Below are 24,825 nucleotides of genomic sequence, written 5' to 3'. Positions count from 1 at the left end.
TTGGATTTATAGGATCTAAATAAATAAATAAATAAATCTCCAGAGTGTGATTTACAGTCAGTTTAAATTTTTCCCATAATTCCTGTATGTCTGTTGTACTAGAGTTAAGTTAAATGGTATTGAATCATTGTTTAAGTGGAATGCTAACAACTGCTCATCTGCTTTTTCTAGCATAAACACTCTCCTGACATTGTTGATGGATTTATTAACTTCAGCAACCATCTTTGTTATGATGACATCATGATCACTAGTCCCTGTTTCTATACTGAAACTGTTGATCAGTCAGGCCTGTCTGTAGCAACAAGGTACAAAATATTTCCATTAAATGTGGGCTGTCTGACAAGTTATTTGAGGCAGTTTTCAGAAAACCTGTTCAGAAGTACTTCACAAGAGCATCTGCATATATATTACCTTCAGTGATGCTATACAAGTTCCAGTCTATACTCAAAGGTTAAAGTCACCTCCAACTAATATTGCATGATCTGGATATTTTCATGATACTAACCATAGATTGTCTTTGAATGGTTCTAAAACTTCCACAGTGGAATTGGGTGGCTGGTAGAAACATCCACCAATTAACTTGATTTCACCTAGGCCTTTTATATGAATCCAGATAACGTCACTGTCACATTCAAATTTGACCTCAATGGAGACAATATTTTTGTCAAATGCAATAAACACTCCCCCTCACATAGTATCTAATTGGTCTTTACAATATATGTTCCATGAATTGTTAAATATCTCAGAGCTTTCTACTTCAGGTTTCTGCCAGCTCTTGGTTCCGAGAATAATGTGAGTGCAAGAAATTTTCTGGAGCACAGTACATTCAGGAACTATGTTACGAACACTTCAACAATTTGCTGTTAAAATTTTTACAGTTGAAGTGTCTCTACTTTGTATTTGATCTGATTTCACTCTGCATCATCGACAGCTGAGCATATATCTCAGAGGGTCCCAAACTACTGTCTACCCTAAAAATCCCTGCATGCACTCCACAAGTGCTCCAAGTAGTAAGATGACCCCACTCCTCATCAGTGTGCATTCTGGACCAGAGATCTAGTCCTCTAAATAATCTCGATGTTTGTAGTAGTCTTTTTCATTCCCTTGGACAATTTGTTATACAATTTGATTTCCTGATAGGAAATGCTGTTTTGAGTTTTTTGTTTGTTTTTCATTATTAAATATAGGTCCAAACTGGCTTTTGTTCCATGATTTTGTATAGAACTGTTAGTGAAATGTTTTTCCTGATTTGCCCAACAGATTGGTAGGTGTACTTGCTTAGTGCAGTAAGGATGCAAAGTTTTATAAATAATTCTTTACAATTAGCCTGACTACTATTTACAGCCCTTTTCTCCAGTTCCAAACTGTGCCTTCAGCTCTCAGAAAAGAATCCCAAGAATCATACAAGTAAGAGTTGAATTTATTCACGAATAGTATGTCAACACAAGACACTGGCTTTTATTATTTGATGATTTAACCCTAAGAGCATAACATGTTGCTGATTTTTTTTCGGTTACCTTTCTGTTTCAATCCATGTTAATCGACGATGAATACTGATCCCTAAAAACTTTGTGCTTGTTACACAATCTACAGACTTATCATCTTTGCCTAATGTGACAGAGTCATTTTCCCTCTTTATGCCAAACTGCATGCTGTTTGTTTTCTTTATGTTCAGTGTTAATTTATAATGTGCTGCCTATATGTTAACATCTTTGAGGGTTTCATTTACTTTCTCTAATAGGAGGTCTAATGTTTTATAAGAGACTATAATGTTGCTGTCATCAGCAAAAAGTGGAAAGTCATTGATGTATATTAAGAACAGAATTGGACCTAATACGTTACTCTTAGGAAAATCTACAAGAAGCAATCAAAAAATTTTTGTTTCAGGGCATTTCAGCAGCATATATGCAGCGTAGTGTGATAATGATATGGATATAAGAGGTCTGTTTAAAAAATTCCGGAACATTTGTAATATCATACCAATGGTGTGGGGTTGGCATTCCTGCACATGCCTGGAAGTTTTATTGTTGTATGTCTTTTAGTTATTGTTCAGTGCTTATTGAGCAGAATGTTGTGTCACACAGTACGCAAATTTCAAGATGGCAGAGATAAGAGGAGCAGTGTGTTTGCATTAAATTTTGCTTGAAACTCAAGAAAACCATTACAGAGCACACCAAATGGTGCATGAAGCCTAAAATGATGAGTGCTTAAGCCATACTCGGTGTTACAAATGGTTCACGTTTTAAAAATGGCCTGTCAAGATAAAGATAATCCTTGTCCAGGACACCCTTCAACATCTACTGACAACACTCATGTCAGAATCTCAACAAACTTGTGCACGTCAATCAAGGGGTGATTGTCCAAGAGATTGCAGAAGAATGTAACATTTCAAATGGATCATGTCATCAAATCCTGACACAGCATCTTGGAATGCATTGTGTTGCCACCAAGTTCATCCCACGGCTCATTAGTCAAGACCAGAAAGACCTTTACCTTACAATCTGGGAAGAGATTTTGGATCACACAAATGAGAATCAGTTGTACCTTAAGAGAAACATAACTGGGGATGAGATGTGGGTCTACAGCTATGATGTTGAGACCAAAGTTCAGTCTTCACAATGGGTCGGGAAAGACTCTCCATGACAGGTCAAATGTCCAAGCCGTGGTGATAGTTCTCTTTGACTTTGAAGGATTAGTTCGTCATGAATTTGTGCCACAGGGACAAATGTTAATTGATGATTGTACGAGGATGTATTGAGACACCTGCGAGAAAATGTGAGAAGGAAATGGCCTGAAATGTGGGGAGACAATTCATGTCTCTTACATCACAATAATGCACACACATTCACCCTTTTGATGCATGACTATTGCACAAAAAAGTAATCACTGCACTGCCTCATCATCTGTACTCTCCAGACATGGTCCCACACACATTCACCCTTTTGATGCATGACTATTGCACAAAAAAGTAATCACTGTGCTGCCTCATCATCTGTACTCTCCAGACATGGTCCCTGCAGACTTTTTTTAATTTCCAAAGTTGAAAACCCCATTGAAAGAATGAAGATTTGCAGTGATAGACAAGATAAAAGAAAATTCACAGACAGTGCTTTGCATGATCTAGCAAGAAGTGTACCGAGACTGCTTTTGGAAATGGAAACAGCATTGAGAGCAGTTTATAATTGTGGAGGGGAGTATTTTGAAGGAGACCATCCACAATAAGTAAAAGGTACGTGTAGAAAAATGTTGTGGACAAATTTCCAGAATTTTTTGAACAGATTTCGTAAATGAACTGATGTGCATGCAAGAGATTAATGTGACATTTGTGTCTTTTCATTGTGGGTGCAGTAAATGTGAACTATGAGACTTTATTAGCAAATGCATCCTAATAGGATCAACATGCTGTTATTCTTTTCTTGACTGCTGAAGGACAAACACTGGTAAATATCCATTGGAGAATGAAGAATGTATGTGGGACAGCATGTCTGTTGAAAATCAGTGTTGTGGATTAGTGTGTGAAGCTCCATGCTGGTTGCAAATTGGTAAAAGATGCCAGTCAGTCTGGGAGGCCAGCAGAAGTTACACAAACTCAAGTGGGATACACTTGAACACCTACCTTACAGTGCTGATCTCTCCCCATGTCATTTCATGCCTTCAGTCCCTTGAAAAATACCTTCAAGGGTCAATAAGTCTGTTTGGCGAGGATGTGCAGCATACTGTCATGGAGCAGGACATGGTGTTTTACCGAATGGGTATCTTCAACCTGATACATCAGTGAGATGATTGCCTCAGTGCTCACAGTAATTTTGCTTGATCGGCATTCCAATTCTGAACTGACCAGTCTTCAAACTGAAATTCTTTGGTCCCCCTTATATATTCATAAGTTTCTTGTCTGACAGTCATTTTACTGTGTGAACAGCCTCTACCTTTTGCACCTTATTTCCCATGTAAAAGCGGAACCATTCATTTGCTGTTCCTCTTACTCCTAGTACTTCCAGTTTCTTTAGTACTGTTTTGGTCAACAGTACTGGAAGCATTAAAAGCCTAAGAATATGCCTGTAATGCAGTCATCTTTGTCAAGAGTTGCAAGTATTGCTTCTGTGAACTCTGTAATGTCTGATATTGCACTTCTCCCACGTTTTGAAAATCAAATTGCCCTTATTAAAAGGTCGTATTTTTCCATGTAACTCATTGGTCTATCATTCATGACTGATTCAATTTCTTTTGAGAATGCAGACAGCCATAAAACTGGCTTGTAGTTCTCTGTACTCTATTTTTTTCCCTTTCTTTAGTAATGGCATAACGTGTGCATGCTTTAGGTACCCTGAAAAAAGACTGGGACCAAAGGAGAATATTAGAAGGAAAGTCCTGGTAGAATTTAAATATTTTATGAGTAAAGGATACCATGAACTGAAAAGAAGCATTGAGTAGTTGACAGGCACACACAAAGAAGAAAGAAAACAGCTAGCTTTCGAAATGGATCCTTCATAGAGAACTCACAACCACACCCACAAGTGTGTGTGTGTTTTATATTCTAGCTCGAGAAAGGCTGTGTTCTGAAAGCTAGCTGTTGTGTGGTCTTCTTTACTCCTAAAGTATGAACAAAAGGAAACATTTATTATATTTGTTAATGGGATTTGTGTGCTGTCTATGCACAACTTCAGAGCTGAGATCGGTACCTTATCTAAGCCCACTGACTTCTTATTTTTTAATTTATGTACTTTTCTCCTGATTTCCTTGCTATTGTGCTTGGTATGTAAGTAATTGTGGGTCCTCGTGTGTTTTAGGGTGATTTTGTTGCAACTTCTCTGCAATATCATGGATTTAGTCATTTACAAAAGTATTTCTTTTGATTCTACACACATCTATGATTTGTGTGTTATTATACTTGTATCTGTGTTTTCCAGTTTCATATTTTGTGATATCCCATACTACTATACTTTTATTTTCTCCATCATTTTGCCATTGAATGATTTTTTACAGAAAGTCGTAACCTCTTGTACATTAATATAGGAACTGTGGATTAGTGTAGTGCTTTTGCCAGGAAATGAGAAATTAACTTCCTAATACCCATAGTTATCCATTGGCACTGAAGTGACGAAAGCCATGGGACACCTCCTCATATTGTGTCAGTCCTCCTTTTGCCTGGTGTTGCATTCAGCTACTCGACATGGCATGGGCTCAACAAAGTGTTGGAAGTTCTCTGCAGAAATATTGAAACATGATGCCCGTAGAGCTGTCCACAATTGTGAAATTGTTGTTGGTGCAGGATTTTGTGCACAAACCGACTCTCGATTTGGGATTCATATTGGGCAATCTGGGTGGCCAAATTAGTCATTAGTGTTGTCCAGAATGTTCTCCAAACCACCCATGAACAATTGTGGCCTGGTGACATTTTTTGGAACACAAAGTCCATAAATGGGTACAAATAGTTCCCAAGTATCTGAAGATAGCCATTTCCAGTCAATGGTCAGTTCAGTTGGACCAGAGGATCCAGTAAATTTCATGTAAACACAGTCCACACCATTATGGAGCTGCCCCCAGCTTGCACAACAACTTGTTGACATCTTAGGTCCACAGTTTTGTGAGGTCTGTGTCACACTCGAAACCTACCATCAGCTCTTACCAACTGAAATCGGGACTCATCTGTGCAGGCAATGATTTTTCACTCATCTAGATCCCAACCGCTGTGTTCACAAGCCCAGAAGAGGCACTGGATACTGTTAGCAAAGGCACTCATCTGCTGCCATAGCCCATTAATGCTGAATTTCAGTGCATTGTCCTAATGGATACATTCATCATATGTCGCCCTTGATTTCTGCAGTTATTTCACACAATGTTGCTTGACTGTTAGCACTGATAACTCTATGCAAATGCCGCTGTTGGTCTTTGAGTGAAGGCCAACGGCTACTATGTTGACCACAGTGAGAGGTTATGCCTGAAATTTGGTATTCTCAGCACACTCTTGGGACTATGGATCTTAGATTATTGAATTCCTCAACAATTTTTGAAATGGAAAGTCCCATGTGTCTAGCTCCACCTAACATCCTGCTTTCAAAGTCTGTTAATTCCCATTGTCCAGCCATAATCATGTGGGATGCCTTTTCATGTGAATCACTTGAGTACAGTCACTTGAGTACAGATGACAGTTCTGCCAATGCACTGCCCTTTTATATCTTGTGTATGTGATACTATCAGCATCTTCATATATGCATATCACTATCTCCTGACTTTCATCATCTGAAGCAAGTTTTTCTTAGCTACTGCTGTTGAATTGGTACTTTTTTAATGTATCCTCAAAAATTAATCTAAACAGGATGCAGAATTCAGAGAACTTAGCATCTACATAGTTTTCCATATACACTTCATCCCAAGTTTGATTTACCAGTGCAGTAGAAAAAGTACATAGTTTACATTCCAAGAAGTTCCTTTTCTTGACCTGTGGTTTTACCATCCTGTCATTAGCTTCATTATCTAACGATAATGATCACTGATGTCAAAATCTTTTATAAATACTTTGGAGTTATTCATGTCAATATCTGTTAGTACATGGTCTGAGAGTGATGCTGAACTTTTTGATACCATTTTTACCATATATTATTATGTTAGTTTAGGCTCTTTCCAGGCCTTCAGTTAACTTGTTGAAGAAGGTGTCTACATTTCCAATAGGTTAGCAGTACACACTCAGAACGATTAACTTATGAGTATTTATGTTTGTTAGAAAAGAATTAAATTTATCATCTGCTGTACAGATAAATTTCTTCCCAATGTTCACTCTGTAAATTCTCTCAGAATGACAACCCTTACATTACTCCAAATTCAGTACGTAATTACTTAGATGCTGCATCTGGAATGTTTATCTTTATATCTGACACTGTTTCACCTTTCATCTGCATGATGTTTCCATGTTTACTTAAATTGGAAGAAAGTACTATTATGATGCATAGAGCTTGGCCTCTAATGTATGGAAGTCAAAATATTAAAAGTTTTTGTGCTATTCCTTGAAAAATATAAAACTTGATTATTTTATACATGTATATCCTGTATGAATCTAACAAATGTGAATGGAAATTCGTATGATATGCGACACATTAAGAACATTTAGTATGTACAATCTTCATGTATTTTTATGAGGTTTATACACACGTCGTCTTCGATTCTCCTCTATCCAACATCTGGTCAGGTTGGGGAATCAATGGTACTTCACTGAGTTTATCCTTTATTTTCAGTTTCACATTTACTTATTTATTTTATTCACTGAGGCAGTTAAATAAAGGGTAAATTAAAATTTCAAAAACAATCGCAGAACTTCTAATGAAGAATATGTCGTCAACACAGAAATGTTCTTCGTGGAAGATTGCAGAAATCACAGCAATTATATAAAATAATTTATTTACACTTTTATACAATAATTCCATTATATTACAACTTCTGTCTCTGTTCATTTCTGAACTGTTGTACTACAAAAGATGATAGTGATTTTTTATTCTATTTTGTATATTTGTGGAATGCAGGTCACTATAGCCATATAAATCCTCCTACAAGGAAATGACAACAACAGAATCACTTTGACTCCTTGTCTATAACAAGCTAACAGTTTTGTTTATGGTTTTTGATCTTATGACTTTAGTTGTCATTCATAGAAGACTGCAGATGAACCATAAGCTTTTTTATGGATCTTGCCAATATCTCAAAAACATTGCTTTCTCTTTGTTGTTAGCTGCTTGCATATAGTATTAATCACATGTAGGACAATGTTTCTGCAAAAAGAGGAATGAAACAAACCGTGAGTGTATGAATTAAGTAACTTAAAAAATAAATTTGTTTGTTTTTAGACAACAAAATAACTTTCACTGAAATAACATGTGTCAGCACTATGAGGAGTTCACATAACTGAAATTGCCTTAGACTAGATCATAATTATTTTGAAGCTAAGTAGGAGAGGTGGGAATGGAAAGTATGATGAATCGTCAATAAGTCAACCCCTATGGCAGGCCATGGAAAACACACATAACGAATGAACACTTTCATTTCTGATCTGTAGCTTTTGTGTGTGTGTGTGTGTGTGTGTGTGTGTGTGTGTTTTGAACTGTTCAGAAAAACAAAAAACATTTTGAAGGAAAAGTGTGCACTTTTCTCAATGTAATCCCTATTGGCAGTTTCCAGCAACTGTCAATAAAATGGTCACTTATTCAGCAACTTTCAGAATGCACAAAGGTTTATTACAAAACTGCTGAATGATGCATATAGTACTAAGCAGAATTAACCTTGGATAGACAGCCTGTCTTCAACTCCTCGAATGGCACTGGCTGGTGGCATAAATTCATTTGTTCCTGGTTCACAGTGTTCACCTTGTTCTTCATCATCATCTTCCAATTGTCTGTTCTCTGTCGTGCTGAACATATCAAGTGAATATAGTGAACTGGGTATAATCTGTGAAGGGTCATCCAGTATATCATCATCTTGTTGTGTAGAATCTAACTGAACAGTTGGAGCAGCAGAACAGAAGCCTGCAAGGTAGAAAGAAACAATAACAGCTCTTTCAAAACATATCAAAATTAATTTAATTTACTTGTATAGTAGTGAAAGTGGCAACTATAGGGGCAGCAAGGAAGTAATCCATTCGCTACTTCAATGTGCTTCTCCCACTAGTGAGTTGACATGTAGTCCTCAGATGGCAGTCACAGCTTCATTGTTGGACCTTTCTCTTTTTAATTTTGCTTTTTTGTAGGGACTATAACACACATCACAGCTGTTCATGCGTCATAGTCATGTGTCAAATTAAAAAAAGAATTTCAGCTTTGGTTAGCCGAAACACTTAAGTTTTTTTGAGAGTGAAGCATGTGGATGACAACTGTGTCAATCAAGTCCTGTTTTTACAAGTAAACTCTGCCAGTGATAGATATTAGTTTTGTTACTGTCATTTCCTCTTGATGCCACTTATGCCATAGTAGAAATGAAAACACAAATACATGTTTTTACATCCACATACCATGGGAAGTTTTTCTCACCAGCAGCTTAAGAAGAATGGTACATTTAAGGTGGGAGAACTGATATAACTTTACTGTGACCACTTTGACTGTTTCACAATGTAACATATTTTTAAAGTAGTCATATAATAGGCATATGTGGTTTTGTTGGTAAGGGCTTACCTGGCAGACCTTTTATAGAAGTGGGATGAAAATTTGAAATATCATAAACAGTCCGGATGTTTGAAGGTCCTGATGATATAGAGTCATCATGCATATATGGTAAAAATTTAGATAATTCAAGGCTTAGAAGCAGAAGATAAGCTGAAATCAAATGAGCAGTTGCTGTTGCAAGATCAGAATTTTGTGGAGAAACTGCTGTTATTGTACTTATGCCCCAGAAGGTAAATACAGCAGCTGTTAAAATTGAAGCTGCTAGTATGCCTCTTGCTTCCTTAGATCTCTCATCTTCACTGCAGCTTTCTTTTCTGAAACTGGCAACAAAGAGATAACATGTTATTGCATTAGTTTTTCATTTTTAAGTTTTTAGTAACAAATATGTAGATAGCAGAACAATTAATTATCCATTACCTGAAGCAACTAATTAAGGACACAACAGCGGCCATTATGAGGAGTAGTATAACATATATCAATGATATTAACAGGTGTGCATGAAAGTTGCCACTTGGATAACATTTCCAAAAGTTGATGCCTGTCTCTGTAGTCAGATATGGTTGAGGTGGAATAAGCAGCAACCAGACTCCAGACAATATGACCTGTATTACTGTTAAAATAACTGCCATGATTATAAGTCCTGACGAACAGAAGAGCCAGTCTTCTGTGAACTTCTTCCTAGTGTTTTCTCTCCATATTGATGATGCCTGTTACACAATACACAATTATTAATTTATAAGCTATAAATTTGAGAATGCGCATCTGAAACTGTAGTAAATTACTTGAAAATGATGTACTGTACCTTGAGGAGCATCGCAGAGAAAATTATTGTGTAGGAAAATCCTGGGAAAATTCTTCTTAATCCACAAACAGCTGATGTGGGGGAAAGTATGAATGTAAAGTTAGATGTAAACAGCAGCAGTATGCCCAAAAGCATAAAGTAATCTAAGGCTGATGTATGACATGCCACAGTAGCACTGAATGGAGATGAGAATCCAAGAAAATACAATGAAATCAAAACTGTTGCTATAATGCCTAGTAGTGTCATACCTCCTATGGCTATTGGCCATGTGTATTGAAAATTATGGTAAACTGTAGGCTGTTCATGGAAAGACTTTTCCAATTCTGTCTCTTCCATGCATACTGAGCATTGAACAGATGTACAATCTGATAACAAAGTAGAAAAGTTTACGGGGCTGATTAATTTAAAACCAGAATTATTGTTCCATGTTCCAATGTAGTGATGGCCATTCCATAGACTGAAACCTCTGAGTTCACAGTTGTTGTGAATGGCACTTAAAACTTCTTCTTCTAATAATCTAAATATATCATTGTAGTCAATCCCACACTTCTCCAAAGATACTGTGCCAGAGATGTTACTGCAGTGGTTTTCCAATACATTAGTCATTGCAGTTGCAATAATTGATACACTTTCCATTGTATCCCATATGCTGGGAGAAGAGATGTTCAGCTGATCTCCAATGATGAGAGATCCATATGATTCTTTAAGCTCATCTACCCATGGTTTGGGCATTGAGTACAATGCATTTGGGCCATATGCAATAAATCTTTGTTTTAGCCACTCCTTGAAATTCTGAATCTCACTTTCCTCTACAGTTTGGTGAAGTAGAGGTTTAAGTGTAACAATGTTGTGGAAACCTGCAGTTAAAGAAAGTTTCAATGAGTATCAAATGAATAACATAGCATTTTGAAAAAATGTAGAAAATATATAGTATTAATTATTTACATAGTAGTAGTTCTTTTAACCACCTGCTTGTATTTGTTTCTGATTATTCTGTATAACTGTCATAAATATCAGTCCATCAATTGTGTGGCATACATTTAAGAATGACTGAACCTCTCTCGGGTCTTGCAACAACAATATTATTGTTGTTCCTGGTCTCAGTTTTTTTGTTATTTCTTCTGTTACCATCATATTTGAGGAGCTTATTGCACCAACTAAGCCCTCTGTGTTTCTATTGTAAAGTGAATATACTCCTGAAAGGCACAGAATGCCCTCTTTTATCCAGTCATGGTTCTGAATGTGTTCTGATGCAGTCTCTGCCCATTCTTCAGCCTCTCTAACAATGACAACAGAATGAGAACGCATAGCCATGGCTGCAGAAAGCATAGCTTCGGCTGCATCTTTGTGCTGCAAAACTTCTTCCTGTAGGTGCACAACAGAAATGACTTTTAGAACTAATATTACACCTTGTATTGTTATGTAATCATTAATCACATCTACATGCAGGCAGATTCAGAGAAATGAGAAACTGAAAAAATTAACTATTGTTATAAAAATGTTTTTATATAAATTTATTTGTCATTTAATAGAAGGAGTGTCCAGTAAGTAAGTACTGTTTTGGGAAAAAAAACATAATTTTTTCAAACCAAAATTTATTTTTACAAGAAAGAGCATTTCTTCAACTATTTTTCTACATAGTTGCCACCTTGCATTTTCATTGCTGTCAAAGTGCCTTCCTCCAAAATCATGCTTCAAGTTCAAGAACAAGTGGTAGTCAGAAGGTGCAAGAATAGGGCAATCCTAAACAACTAAGATCTCACTCCTTCTGACTACCACTTGAACTTGAAGTGTAATTTTGGAGGAAGGCACTTTGACAGCAATGATAATGCAAAAAATGGTGTTCAGCATTGGCTGTCTTCGCTGGAAACATCTTTGTATGACTAGGGCATAGAAAAGTTGTTTTCCCACTATGTCAATGTCTGCACAATGGTGGCAACTATGGAGAAAAATGGTTTAGGAAATGCTCTTTCTTGTAGAAACAACCTTAGATTCGAAAAAATGTTTTAATGAGTTTTTTCCAAAATGGTACTTACTTTCTGGGCATGCCTTATAATAAAAAACATGTAATTTAAGAATACAAAAAGAAAATTAATTTAATTCACAAAGTAAATTTATTTCTTGAAGATTGCTTGTTGCACATGAGCTCCAGTTTTGTGCAAATGTTCTTACAGTCTCTTAGATAAATTGTTTATGGTTCAAAGTAACATTTCAATAGAAATTTCAGCAACTGTTTCTTAGATTTTAGCTTTCAATTCTTCTATTGCAGCAGGTTGATTATAATAAACATTGCTTTTAAGGTGGCCACCCCCCCCCCCCCTCCATCCCTCTGCAAGATGAAATTGCATGCTGATATGTCATGGGATCTGAAGGCCACAGAATGACAGAATGACACATTTTCTTGAAATCATATGTTTGTCAAACAACTAACATACAACAGCCATTGAACTGTAGTTGAGATGATTCAACCTGTCCTTATTTTTTTTCTTGTGACTTTGTCCTGCATTCACCAGATGGGTATGGTTATGAACAGATTTGGCATGGTTCATTTAAGGGGTGGCTAGATGCCTTTCCTGTGTCAGCACCTGTGAACACCCCCCGCCCCCTCCCCCCTTCTCCAGGACAGAATATGTGTACCCCAAATGTGTACATCTAGTGTTATTCATGCGAAAGTGAATGAAAGTTTTCTAAATGTTTGTGCATCATATAACTGAGGTGGAACCAGCCTGATATTCAGCAAGTGAGATGTGGAAAATCACCTAAAAACCACATCCAGGCTGGCCAGCACACCGACCCCTGTGCTTAATCTGCTGGGTGGATTCGATCCAGGATCAGTCCATCTCTCCATCCCAGAAGAAGAGCTTGAACATGCACTGTTATCTGGATAGGTCAGTTAAGATGATATAATTACATGGCATATTATCCAAGAACATAATTTCCTACTGAAAGATGGCACGGAGTTGAGCAAAGTAGGCAATTCTGGCAGGGTGAAAACTTGTTTTAACAGAAAGTAAACTTAGACTGTAACATATTTTTATTTACTGTTGCACTTATTTTGCTTATATGTTTATGCCATTTGAAGTTATTCTGAAGCTAGATGCTGGAGTTTGTTGTCACATTGGTTTCCATGCATCACCTTTTTAGAAGAAGTATAGGAATTTTATTTTTTGGTGTTTACAAATAACTTACTTCCCTCAAATCTCCATTTAATTGGGCTGTAGCTTTATTTACACCTAATTTGGTTGATTTTGGGTTTTTCCTGTAAGAAGATTGCTTGTATTTACTGTGATAAAAGTATTTGTTTGTGACTCAGTTTCAGCTCTATAGTTGAGTCTGCATAAGAAGATCCTTGAAAGATGCAGTGAGCAGGCACAATAGCTTTGTGCACCTATCTTAATCAATAAAATGAAATATTGTAAACATCTCTCCAGCAACACCTTAGTGTTGTCATAGCTCTATGGATCACTGCTGTTTTCACCTGCAGCCATTTGCACTTCGCTGCTGAAAGCTGGAAACAGAGCTGTTAGCTGTCACGGGTCTTCTTACACTGACTTGACTGTAGGTGATTTATACAATAGAGGGAGATAATTGACTAAACCACTATAGTCATTAACTTGTTACACATTGTTAGGTTTCCCATCATGCAGAGGGACACTTATATATGTTGATTCAATTTAAAGGTTTTTACAAGTGATATACTTGTTATAAAATATTATATTTAAATAACTCTAAATGACTTACCCAGAACTTTGCATTGTGGAGGTCTATGCCCTCCAAATTATACTTGTCCATGGGGACAGTAATGTGAGTAATCCCATTTGATTTCAAAAGCGATTGTATGTTTTCAGAAGACTGGACATCATTTGTAATAGCTGCAATGATGTCTGATCCTCTATTGGCTGGTAAACAGTTGGTTGATTTTCATGAGTATACTCTATATTGATATATGTAATAATTTATATCATCATTTGTATAACAGATTTAATGCAGACTGAAAGTCAAAAGTAAATATTAACAGCTTTTTCACTGTATTAGAGTTCCCACTTTCCAGTTACTAAAAAAGGGCATAATATTGTCATGGCTAACAAACACACAAATTGTAACATTCATCAAATCTTTAAAATAAATTTGTCATTGGGAGAGAGAAAAAGACACTGCAGGAAGGAGGCAGAACTACTCAGTTGCCAGAAACAGTTGCCTAGATGAGAAGAGACAGAAACACAAAAAAAAGAGTGTAAAAAATTAGCTGCAGACAGTCAAGCTGTCTGAGACAAGAGCTAAAAGTGACATAGAGGCCAAATGAAAATGAAAGATAATGAAATGCATGAAGAAAAAGGCACCATTATTTCAATATACTATGTCTGTTGGCCACATTTCATTTGTTCCCATTTTGGTGACTGACAAGTGGATGCCCCTTCATAAATCAGGTATACTTACATGCAGTGCCAAGTTTGTTGTCTGTCCAAAAATCACCAACTGATTTAGTCACAGTATTAAAAGCTGTTCCATAGACATATGAAGGTTGGAAGCAGCTATCAACTATAGTCACTCCCAAAACATTTCCAGCAAGAAGTGATGCATTATTGTTGATTTGTTCCAGCTTATACAATATAGCACCTGCATGAAGTGCTGCATTTAACTGGAGCTTCCCACAGTTAAACTGGCCTTCTCCTTTCTCATGTAGAGGGATGATTCCTAAGATAGATAGGTTTTTATTTGCCGGAACCTTGAAAACCAAATTAAGGTTTAACAGCTGCAGTATTTTCTTCTAATACAAATTAGCTAAATGGAAGCAAAATAAAATGAATAAATCCTATCAGTCTCATAAGTATAGTCAGTGAATGAAAGAGAAACATTTGCACCTACCTTTTTGAGAATGGGTTTATAAACAGTGTTAATTCCATCATGCACTATTTCACAAGGACTTTGTATTTTGTATACACTGACTTCATCACGCCTTTTCATGGAATATAACTTTATACTTGTTTCATTAACTTTCACATTTCCTTTGGCATCAATGCGGCCAACTGGTACCAAGATGTAGTGTCCATTATTATTTCGCTGAAAGCTTAAAACCTAAAAAATTATAGTTTATGTTATTCAAGCCAGAATTTCCATTAATTTAGACTGTTCATAAAGTATCTTGAAAGCAGTAAATAATTTTATGGGCCTATGATGGGAAGAGAAGTGAAAGCTGTGCACTGGAAACTTAGTTTCTGCAGGCAATACTGTATGACCACCTTTATCTGTTGCACACCTTAGAGGTTCTAGGTGCAAAGGGAGTAGCTAATAAACAGACTTGTTGATATTTAGAAAACAGCATACAGTGACTAGACATCTCACATGTCTGCAGTAGGTGCAAGTTCATAGAAAAACACCTATCAGGTCTGCAATATGTTAGTATTGGTGTCCATCAAGAAAGTGTACTGGGTCCAAGATGTTTTTAATACACATTACTGATTTTCCATAAAATACCAGACATTAAGAGAAAGTGCTGTTTGCTGCTGATTGTAATATACTAATCACTGATAATATGACTGCACTAATGGAAAATGCAACTGAAGTACCGACAGATATTTACATATGTCCATCAAGGATAAAAGTAGTCCTCAAAATGAAGAAAGCAAACAGTATGTGCTTTAGAGCAAACAGGAAACACAATTCTTCAAATTTAAAACCACACTACACTTCCATAGATGTTGTACCCAACAAAAAATTCTTATGAATGCTCATTGGTCACATTGTCAAAAAACATATCTACAACATGCTATGCGCTTTGAGTCCTTGCATCAGTATGCAATGCAGCATGTCTAAGAACTGTGTTCTTTAAATAAAACAATGGAAACTCCAGATAGGAATGTCAGCAATGTAGGAAAAGACAGATTACTACTTACCATAAAGAAGACACATCAAGTTGCAGACAGGCACATTAAAAGACACTCATGTAAAGCTTTTGGTCACAGTTTTAGTCAGTAAAACAAACACTAAAACACACACACAAAAGCACACCTCATGCACACACAACCACCAACTCCAACATCCCGGGCCAGAATGCAACATCACATGGAATGCAAGCAGTAGTTTGGAGGAGGCGGGTGAAGAGGAAGGAATAGTAATGTATGGGTGGGAAGAAAGATGAACACTTGGCAGAGCGTGCAGGGACTAGACTGCCAACAGATACAGCATCAGGAGGTTGTGGAGCAGGGAGGTGGGGAAAAAAGGAGCAAGAAAGGAGAGGGGTCGGGGAAAGATGGGCAGATGCATTGGCAGAGGGCTGCAAAAAAACAAGGTGGGAGATGAAATTCTGGAGGAGGGGATAGGACAGAGGGTGTGGAAACTGCTGGGTGGAGAATGTGGGGACAGTATGTTACTGTAGGTTGAGGCTGGGATAATTATGGGAGTGCAGAATGCATTGTAAGGATAATTCCCATCCGCACAGTTCTGAAAAACTGGTGGTGGAGGGAAGGATCCAGATGACTCAGCTAGTGAAGGAGCCATTGAAATCAAGTGTGTTATGTTCAGCTGCATATTGTGCCATGCGGTGATCTACTTTGCTCTTAGAATGAGATTTTCACTCTGCAGCGGAGTGTGTGCTGATATGGAACTTCCTGGCAGATTAAAACTGTGTGCCGGACCAAGACTTGGGATCTTTGCCTTTCATGGGCAAGTGATCTACCAGAGAGCACTTTCCTGTGAAAGGCAAAGGCCTGAAGTTCAAGTCTTGGTCTGGCACACAGTTTTAATCTGCCAGGAAGTTTCATACTTTGCTCTTGGCCACAGTTGGGTGGTGGATGTCCATCCTGGTGGACAGCTGGTTTGTAGTCATACCAATATAAAATGACTACCAACCAGCTGTCCATCAGGATGAACAGCCACCTCCAAACTGTGGCCAAGTGCAAAGTAACCACCCTGTGGTACAACATGCAGCTGAACATAACACAATTGATTTCAGTGGCTGCTACACTATCTGAGCCATCTGGATTTTAGCCTCCACCACCAGCTTTTCTGAACTGTGCATATGGGAGTTATCCTTACAACACATTCTCCGCTCTAGTAATTATCCCAGCCTCAACCTACGATACGGGATGGTTCCTTTGAAAGGGCACGGCCGATTTCCTTCCCCATCCTTCCCTCACCCGAGCTTGTTCTCCATCTCTAATGACCTCGTTGTCGACGAGACATTAAACACTAATCTTCCTTCCTTCAACCTACAATAACATACTGTCCCCACACCCTCCACCCAACAATTTCCACCCCCTCTGTCCTGTCATCTCCTCATCATTCTCATCTTCCAGCCTGTTTATTTCTAGCCCTCTGCCAATGCATCCACCTGTCTTTCTTTGCTCCCCTTCTTTTTTGCTCCTTTTTTTCCCCTCCATGCTCCACAACCTCCTGATGCTGCACCTGTTTTCAGTCTAGTCCCTGCACACTCCACCAGTCAGTGTTCATCTCTCCCCCTACAGAGTGTGTGTGTGTGTGTGTGTGTGTGTGTGTGTGTGTGTGTGTGTGTGTGTGTGTGTGTGTGTTTGTTTTACTGACGAAGACTGTGAATGAAAGCTTTTCTGAGTGTCTTTTAATTGTGCCTGTCTGCAACTGTATACTTTAGCTATGTGCATTCAGTCCTGAGCTACAGGATAATTTTGGGAGGAAATAATGTTCAGAATTTACAAACATTTTTCAAAATTCAAAAGAAATCAGTGAGAATCATAACAAATTGCAGTAAGTGGGCTCACTGCAAGAATTATTTAAAATGTTGTATTTTGTGATTGTTCTTTGTAAGTTCATATTACAGACCACTAAGTACACCAAGAAAAATATGAAAAATCGTAACAGAAACAGTGCTGTTTGTAACTGTGTAACAATAACAAGCCATTGTCTTCATCTAGACATGAAAAATAAGCACAAGACCCAAAACAATGTATGGTATCATGGTTTAAAACTGGTTAATAAATTGTCACAATAAATCAAAGAAATAAATAACAAGGATTCTTTCAGAAAAACTGTTAAATGGTCCTTGCAGGAACACTGTTATTATACCAGAAATTAGTATCTTAATAAAAATTTATGAAACTTAATGAATCACCTATGTAAATTACATAGAAATTAAGAGGTCTATTTATGTGTAATTGTAAATGTATATAAATATGTTAACAACTATTTAATAGTATTGTACAGCTACTGGCAACATCTGTACAATATCAATGGATGGCTTAATAAATAAATAAATAACATTCAGTAAAGAATAAGGTTGTATCTGTTTAAAGCAGCACAAGTAATATTACTTACATACACTGTTACAGTACAATAAATTTTTTTGGAATAGAGAAAAACATCCAGTACCAATATTTCATAACAAACATAGAGCCATGTTAAATATTATGTCGTAGAATGTTGGGAACATTTCTTAAAACATTACAGTAACATAAAATTGCCCTTTATTGGCTGTAATTTTCCTTACACAGCAGCTGGATGGTATACTATTGTCACAATAAAACCACACCGTTGAATTAGTTTGTAGTTCATTTATGGTTTTAGGCATGACATCCATGATAAATTGTGTACATTCCACATTCTAGAATGGTTGGTAATATTATTAATAGTGCCAGTAAAATACAACAGAAGGTTGGAAATTCCCAAAGTGGCTAAGTAGGGAGATCTGAAGACAGTGTGATATGGTACACAAGCACTTCATGAACCATCCTTTCTCAGTTGCTGCAGAAAATACTGATTATTCTGCATAGGTCGCTGTGATTTTCAGTGAATTTTCTCCAGCTAAATACAATGAAAAGGATAGTTGCTACTCACCATATAGAAGAGATGCTGAATCACAGATAGGTACAACAAAAAGACTACAACAAAGTGCGCATGCACACATGCCCACACACACACTCTCTCTCTCTCACACACACTCTCTCTCTCTCTCTCTCTCTCTGGCTGCTGAGGCCAGACTGAGAGCAGCAGCGCATCTTGGGAGAAGCAACTTATAAATTATAAAAGTGAAACTGAAAATATCTCCTAGTTAGCAAATCAAAAATGAAAAGATGTCATCCAAGTGTAATGTAATATACATGGTTACCATTGGTTACCATTTATAATGGAATTTCCATTAGTTGTTTGTTTGTAAAATATCTTACTCAAATCTTGAATTTGCATTTTACCTCAGTTTCAGCATGTGTATTTTCACCCATCTTTGAAAATGCTACTGTATTTAGCCCAGCTCCAACAAAGGCCATATGTGGAGCAACTTCAAATAGGCGATGTCGCACTCTGTCAATATCCTGCATTGCTGAGCAGTGCTGTCCGGAGAGTATTGTTTCTGCAATGAAAAAGCATTCTTATGTTCCATTCCTTGAAAAATTAAAACTGGTTCAACTGGTGTCAGGTTCAACAGCTGCTGAAAGTGAAGAAAGTAGTATGTCAGAAGGTGGGATGCTGCAATGGACTACACACAGTCAAAACTATAGGAAGAACACATAGAAATTCAGAAAACCACTCTCCAATATGATAATGCAGCTTCTAATGGAGCATATCTAATAGTGTAACACTTGAAGGATCCCAGTATTTGAAGAATAAAACAGTCAGCAAAGTACGTAGATCTGAATTCTATCTAGTATGTTTGAATACCGATTGTGAATTAAGCTGCAACAGAAATATGCACATCTAAGAAAGTTAATGTGATACTGAATGTAGTGCAAAATCCTAATAAATATTAAGTACTGCATGCATCTAACTAGTGGTTCATTGAATGAATATGACACACAGGTTGTGCCTCAGTGAAATACTGTGCCACTTGTGTTTACAATCACTGTATTAGTGGCTGGCTCTGAGCACTATGGGACTTAACATCTATGGTCATCAGTCCCCTAGAACTTAGAACTACTTAAACCTAACTAACCTAAGGACAGCACACAACACCCAGCCATCACGAGGCAGAGAAAATCCCTGACCCCGCCGGGAATCGAACCCGGGAACCCGGGCGTGGGAAGCGAGAACGCTACCGCACGACCACGAGATGTGGGCACTGTATTAGTGTTCAGAATTCTGGTAGATCTCAATGCAACTTGACTACCAGCTGATTTTTTGAAGAAATGTTAAATGTTCATTTTGTTTACATCAGGACATTTGAATTTTTTTTTTTTTTTCAAAAAAAAAGAAAAAAGAAAAAAGAAAAAACACTCCATCTCCAGGCCACGAGGGGCATGGGGTCAGCACTCCGCTCTCCCGGCCATTATGATGGTATTCTTCACCAAAGCCGCTACTATTCGGTTGAGTAGCTCCTCAATTGGCATCACGAGGCTGAGTGCACCCCGAAAAATGGCAACAGCGCATGGTGGCCTGGATGGTCACCCATCCAAGTGCCGACCATGCCTGACAGCACTCAACTTCGGTGATGTTCTCGGGAACTGGTGTATCCACTGCGGCAAGGCCATTGCCATTTGTAATCTTCAGTCATTTACAAATAAATTATGCAGTAATGGAACAAAATACCAAAGAGGAAAGATATATAGAAAAAGATAGAGAAATCTTCACTGTTTTTATAGATTTAGAAAAGGCTTTTGACAGAGTTCAGTGGAACAAGCTGATGGATATTCTGAAGAGGAAAGTAGTAGATTGGAAAGAGAGATGACTGATACAACATCTATATTTACACCAGAAAGTAAGTATAAGGATTGGAAATGAAATGTCAGAAGGAAGCTGCATTGGACGAGGTGTTAGACAAGGTTGTTGCCTTTCCCCACTGTTGTTTAATGCACACCTTGAAGAGATTATTGTGAAAGGCTTAGATGGGAAAAGAGGAATATGTATTGGTGGAACGAGAATAGAAAGTACAAGATTTGCTGATGACATGGTATTAGTAGCAGAAAGTGAGCGGACAGTGAATAACATGCTGAAAGATCTGAATGAAGTTTGTGTGGAATATGGGATGCAAACAAACACAGCAAAAACAAAGAGTATGGTCATCAGTGTAAGACGCAGACTGTCCAATATTAAAATAGAACAATCTACCATTAGCCAAGTAAGTGCATTTAAATATCTTGGAAGCACAATAACTGAAGACTTGAGATGTCACCAGGAGGTGAAAACTCGAATTGCGATAGCAAAGGAGGCATTCAACAGAAAGAGGAGACTCTTTTGTGACAAATTAGATAAAGGTCTAAGGAAAAGGCTTGGCAAATGTTTTATCTTGAGTGTGGCACACTATATGAGGCAGAAACATGGACGCTGAGATGAGAGGATGAAAAAAGGTTAGAAGCATTTGAGATGTGGATGTGGAAGAGAATGCAGAAAATAAGCTGGATGGAGAGAGTGAGTAATGAGAGAGTATTGGAAAGGGTTGGTGAGAGAAGATGTCTGCTGAAGGTTGTAAGAGAAAGGAAAAAGAACTGGTTGGGACATTCATTGAGAAGGGAGTGCTTGCAAGCAGATGCTTTGGAAGGATTGGTTTGTGGGAGAAGACTGAGAGGAAGGAGGAGATACAAGATGATAGATGACATAAAGGGAAGAGGAAATTATGCAGACAGCCTGGAGAACTACTGTGTGAAAACTTGCATTAAGGCTTGCATAGTTCTGGGAGAGACAGTCTGCTACAACATTGTTTTCCTCCGCAATGTGATAGATGTCTGTTTAACTTGTGTGTCTCCAGTGGTGAGGTAAACTGACCTCTATCACTTGTTGAAATACTGAGGTCAGAGACTTATGATCCATGAAAACATTGAAATGCTTGTCTTCCAGCCAAGATCCAAAATGTTTCACTGTCAAGTATACTGTGAGTAATTCATGATTAACGCACTCTACTTTTGTTGTTGAGCTGACAATTTTTTAAAAAAGAAGGCCAGTGGTTGTTAGTTTGCAGAAATGAACTGTTGTGGCACTGCTCCCTCAGCCCTTTGGTTTGCATTTGATGGCACCATGGTGGCACCTGCAAATGAGTGTGCTGGCTTGTAACATTTGCCACTGATGTTTTTAGGTCATGTAGTTCACCTTCTCCAAGAAACCTTTTTTCTGCCATCAATGTTTTTATTAATGAGCAGTCATTTAGAAGCTCCATGAGCCATTCTTTTTCTTGACTATTTGGAGAGACGATGCCCATGCACTGTGAGATCTTGAGATCGACACCCCCTCCCCTGCTCCGAAAGCACTGTGTTGAAATCTAAATGTGCAGCATGTAATTTATCCAGTGGTAAATGCTGGGGTCTAGCAATGACAAGTTGTCCCAGTGTGGTCTGACTGTAATGTTGTTTAGAATGGCACTGTTTGCTCTTAGCCAATACTGGGTACTTGAGCACAGGAAATTCTTGGAATAGTTGTTGACAGAGGTCGCTGTCTACATCCATCATGGACTAGGTAGCTGGCATAGAGGTATCCATGTAACTCCGATCATGTGACTCAGCAGGGCAGTGCAAACACTGCAATAGTTTCTCCACATCGTCCAACTCAGCCTGCAAAACAGCCACTTTAGCTCTAAGGGCAGTATTGCTTTTTGTAAATCCTCTGTGATCACATGCACCTTGGTATGCTTCACTTTGATTTCACAGGTGCTTGCGTGGAGTACCTGACAAGTTTTTCCCCACATTGAAGTTTCCCTAACACCAGCTGCATTCTGTTCCAAGTTCTTCTCATGAAATGCAAATGTGTGCATTCTACTTTGTTACGAGTGCAGTGATGAGTCGCATGGAACCAGCGCAGAAGTTGTAGACAGCCCGGAAAGCTTCACATGATATGTGTCTGCAGCACTTCATGGACCCTCGTCAAAGAAAAGCATGTAGAGTATGGAAATTTGCTTAAACAGCAGTTTGGTAAGTTCAGCACTGTGGAAAAACAGTGAAGGAAGCCTGCTTCAATAATTGCACCATTCATGTCTGTTATCACAAAAGTCAATATGGGACAGAAATCTCTGTCCAAACCTAATGTTAAAGTCTTCTATACATCAAAGGCTACTGCAGAATTATTCACTGTGATATGTAAGGGAAGTGTTGAAGATGTACAGCGTTCATACGGGCCCTTAGAATACACACTGATTTCTGATCCTGTGTCAATCAGAAAATGTTCACCGGTCATATTGTCTTGTATGGAAAGCTGACCAAAGCCAGTAACCGCTGATACCATAGTGTTTTTACAGCATGTAAGGCATTTAGTCTTCATTTGATAAGCACACATGCCTACTGTTATCTGTTACTGGAGTTTGGGTAATGTCACTGGCTCATGCATTGCCTGACAGTATCATCAAACTGTCTGTGATATCAACACCATTTGGAGTTCTCTCATTTAGAAGTGTGGTGACCATTAAGTCTTCCTTCATCCACATGTTTTTCCAGTTTGGCATTCAGTCTTGCAAGTTAACTGACCAGTTGGGTAACAGATGTAACAGATGGCTCTGTCTGTATAGTAGCTGTTGTGGCAGAACAATGTGGGCCACTTGACTTGGTGAATGTAAGAATAGGTGATTTGGGTCCTCCTGCCATAACCTTTTTAATCGATCCACACAAACTGCACGAACTGTCATCCTTGCAAACGTCAGCAATGGCATCTTGTTTGTGCACCATATCATCAATTGGAAGGTCTGTAAAAGTGGACATAACCTAACATCAAGAGAGTAGGAATAAGCGATACAGGTTATCTCACCATAATCTCTTTCATCAACATGCACAAACTTTCATCCTTGTGAGCAACAGCAGTGGCATCTGCTTTGCATGTCAGATCATCAACTGGAACATCTGCAAGAGCAGACATAATCACCCTAATATTTACATGTAAACTATGTAGCCAATAGGTCCACTATGACTGTTCTGATGGAAGTTCATTGCTGGGTGTGCACAACAACTGAAGTATCTGACAAGGGAAAACACTGATACAAGTTTCACTTTCAATAATTTTATTCAAGCAAGATTCAGATAGTTTCCAAAGTGGTGCAGCAAAGTCTTGTTAAGAGCTGTATAAGACTGCTGTTAAGAGTACGTCATCGATTTGTTCGATTATGCTTAGCTCCAGTTGTGACCCAACCAATATCCACAGTGGCACTGATCCCATGTAGAGGAAAGAAGGGCTCCACATGTGTGATCCATTGCTGCCTTTGGTGGGCCAGGAAGATGGAATCTTCATGTTACTCTATCTGTTCCAGTACTAGTCTGCATTGTTGTTGTAATTTGGTGTAGGTGGCAGTGGCACGATGTTACTGGCCAGAGGAAAAACCAACTGTTATTGCTTTTCGATTGTGTTGTTGCCATGACAGAGTGTTCCCTGCACACGAGAGAAGATGGAATATCTATTCGTGAACCGTTCAGTACAGCGTCACCACTACGGGGATATATTAGCCCATATTCAATTATATGTATGCAGTGAATATTAATTAATACACTTCCTTCCTGGAATCATGTGGTGTAATGTACACTATTGCAAAAAAAAAAAAAAAAAAAAAAAAAAAAAAAAAAAAAAAAAAAAAAAAAACTATATTATTTTGATATCAGAGATAAGTCATTGCTTGATAACTTTCACTCAAACATGGATGACTGATGGACAGCACAAATCTTTTCCCTTTCTATATTACATTTATTAATGTTATTGTTCTTTTCAAACTGTGGCTGACTGTTGAAAATGAACCACATAGAGGAGTAAATGTACTGTGATACTGTTATCAGCATGACCAAATGACTAAAAAATTGCCTTTAAATGGTTCTAGAGTGGATAACACACATCATCCTTATTACACACTTCTGTGAATTGAACATTTTTTCCTCACTGATGAATTACCCCACAATATGATGCCTTAGAACATTAGGGAATGAAAATAGGAAAAGTGAGTCAACTCTTTGCATATCCAAAATTTGATGTTATCTGTAATGCAAAAGTTGCAGAGTTTAAAAATTTGAGAGGATCTGTAAC

At 37.9% G+C, this 24,825-nt stretch overlaps 1 protein-coding gene across 1 annotated transcript in view; it reads right to left on the bottom strand.

Moving 5' to 3' along the window:
• Positions 1-7,411: 7,411 nt before the first annotated feature.
• LOC126263321 (uncharacterized) overlaps positions 7,412-24,825 on the bottom strand; it is a 109,760-nt gene continuing 92,346 nt past the window's right edge. Inside the window, exons 15-24 of the mRNA XM_049960411.1 lie at positions 19,104-19,261; positions 14,812-15,021; positions 14,383-14,671; positions 13,687-13,844; positions 10,914-11,310; positions 9,946-10,802; positions 9,561-9,850; positions 9,153-9,463; positions 8,268-8,510; positions 7,412-7,760 (exon numbers count right to left, since the gene is read on the bottom strand). Of these exons, the coding sequence (XP_049816368.1) occupies positions 7,741-7,760; positions 8,268-8,510; positions 9,153-9,463; positions 9,561-9,850; positions 9,946-10,802; positions 10,914-11,310; positions 13,687-13,844; positions 14,383-14,671; positions 14,812-15,021; positions 19,104-19,261 (2,933 nt within the window). The 3' untranslated portion in view covers positions 7,412-7,740. The remainder of the gene's footprint in view (positions 7,761-8,267; positions 8,511-9,152; positions 9,464-9,560; positions 9,851-9,945; positions 10,803-10,913; positions 11,311-13,686; positions 13,845-14,382; positions 14,672-14,811; positions 15,022-19,103; positions 19,262-24,825) is intronic.

The sequence above is a fragment of the Schistocerca nitens genome, chromosome 6 (genome assembly GCF_023898315.1).
Source record: "Schistocerca nitens isolate TAMUIC-IGC-003100 chromosome 6, iqSchNite1.1, whole genome shotgun sequence".
NCBI classification, from domain to species: domain Eukaryota; kingdom Metazoa; phylum Arthropoda; class Insecta; order Orthoptera; family Acrididae; genus Schistocerca; species Schistocerca nitens.
Note: the sequence above shows the minus strand (reverse complement) of the source record. Positions and strands in the feature narration are given on the sequence as shown.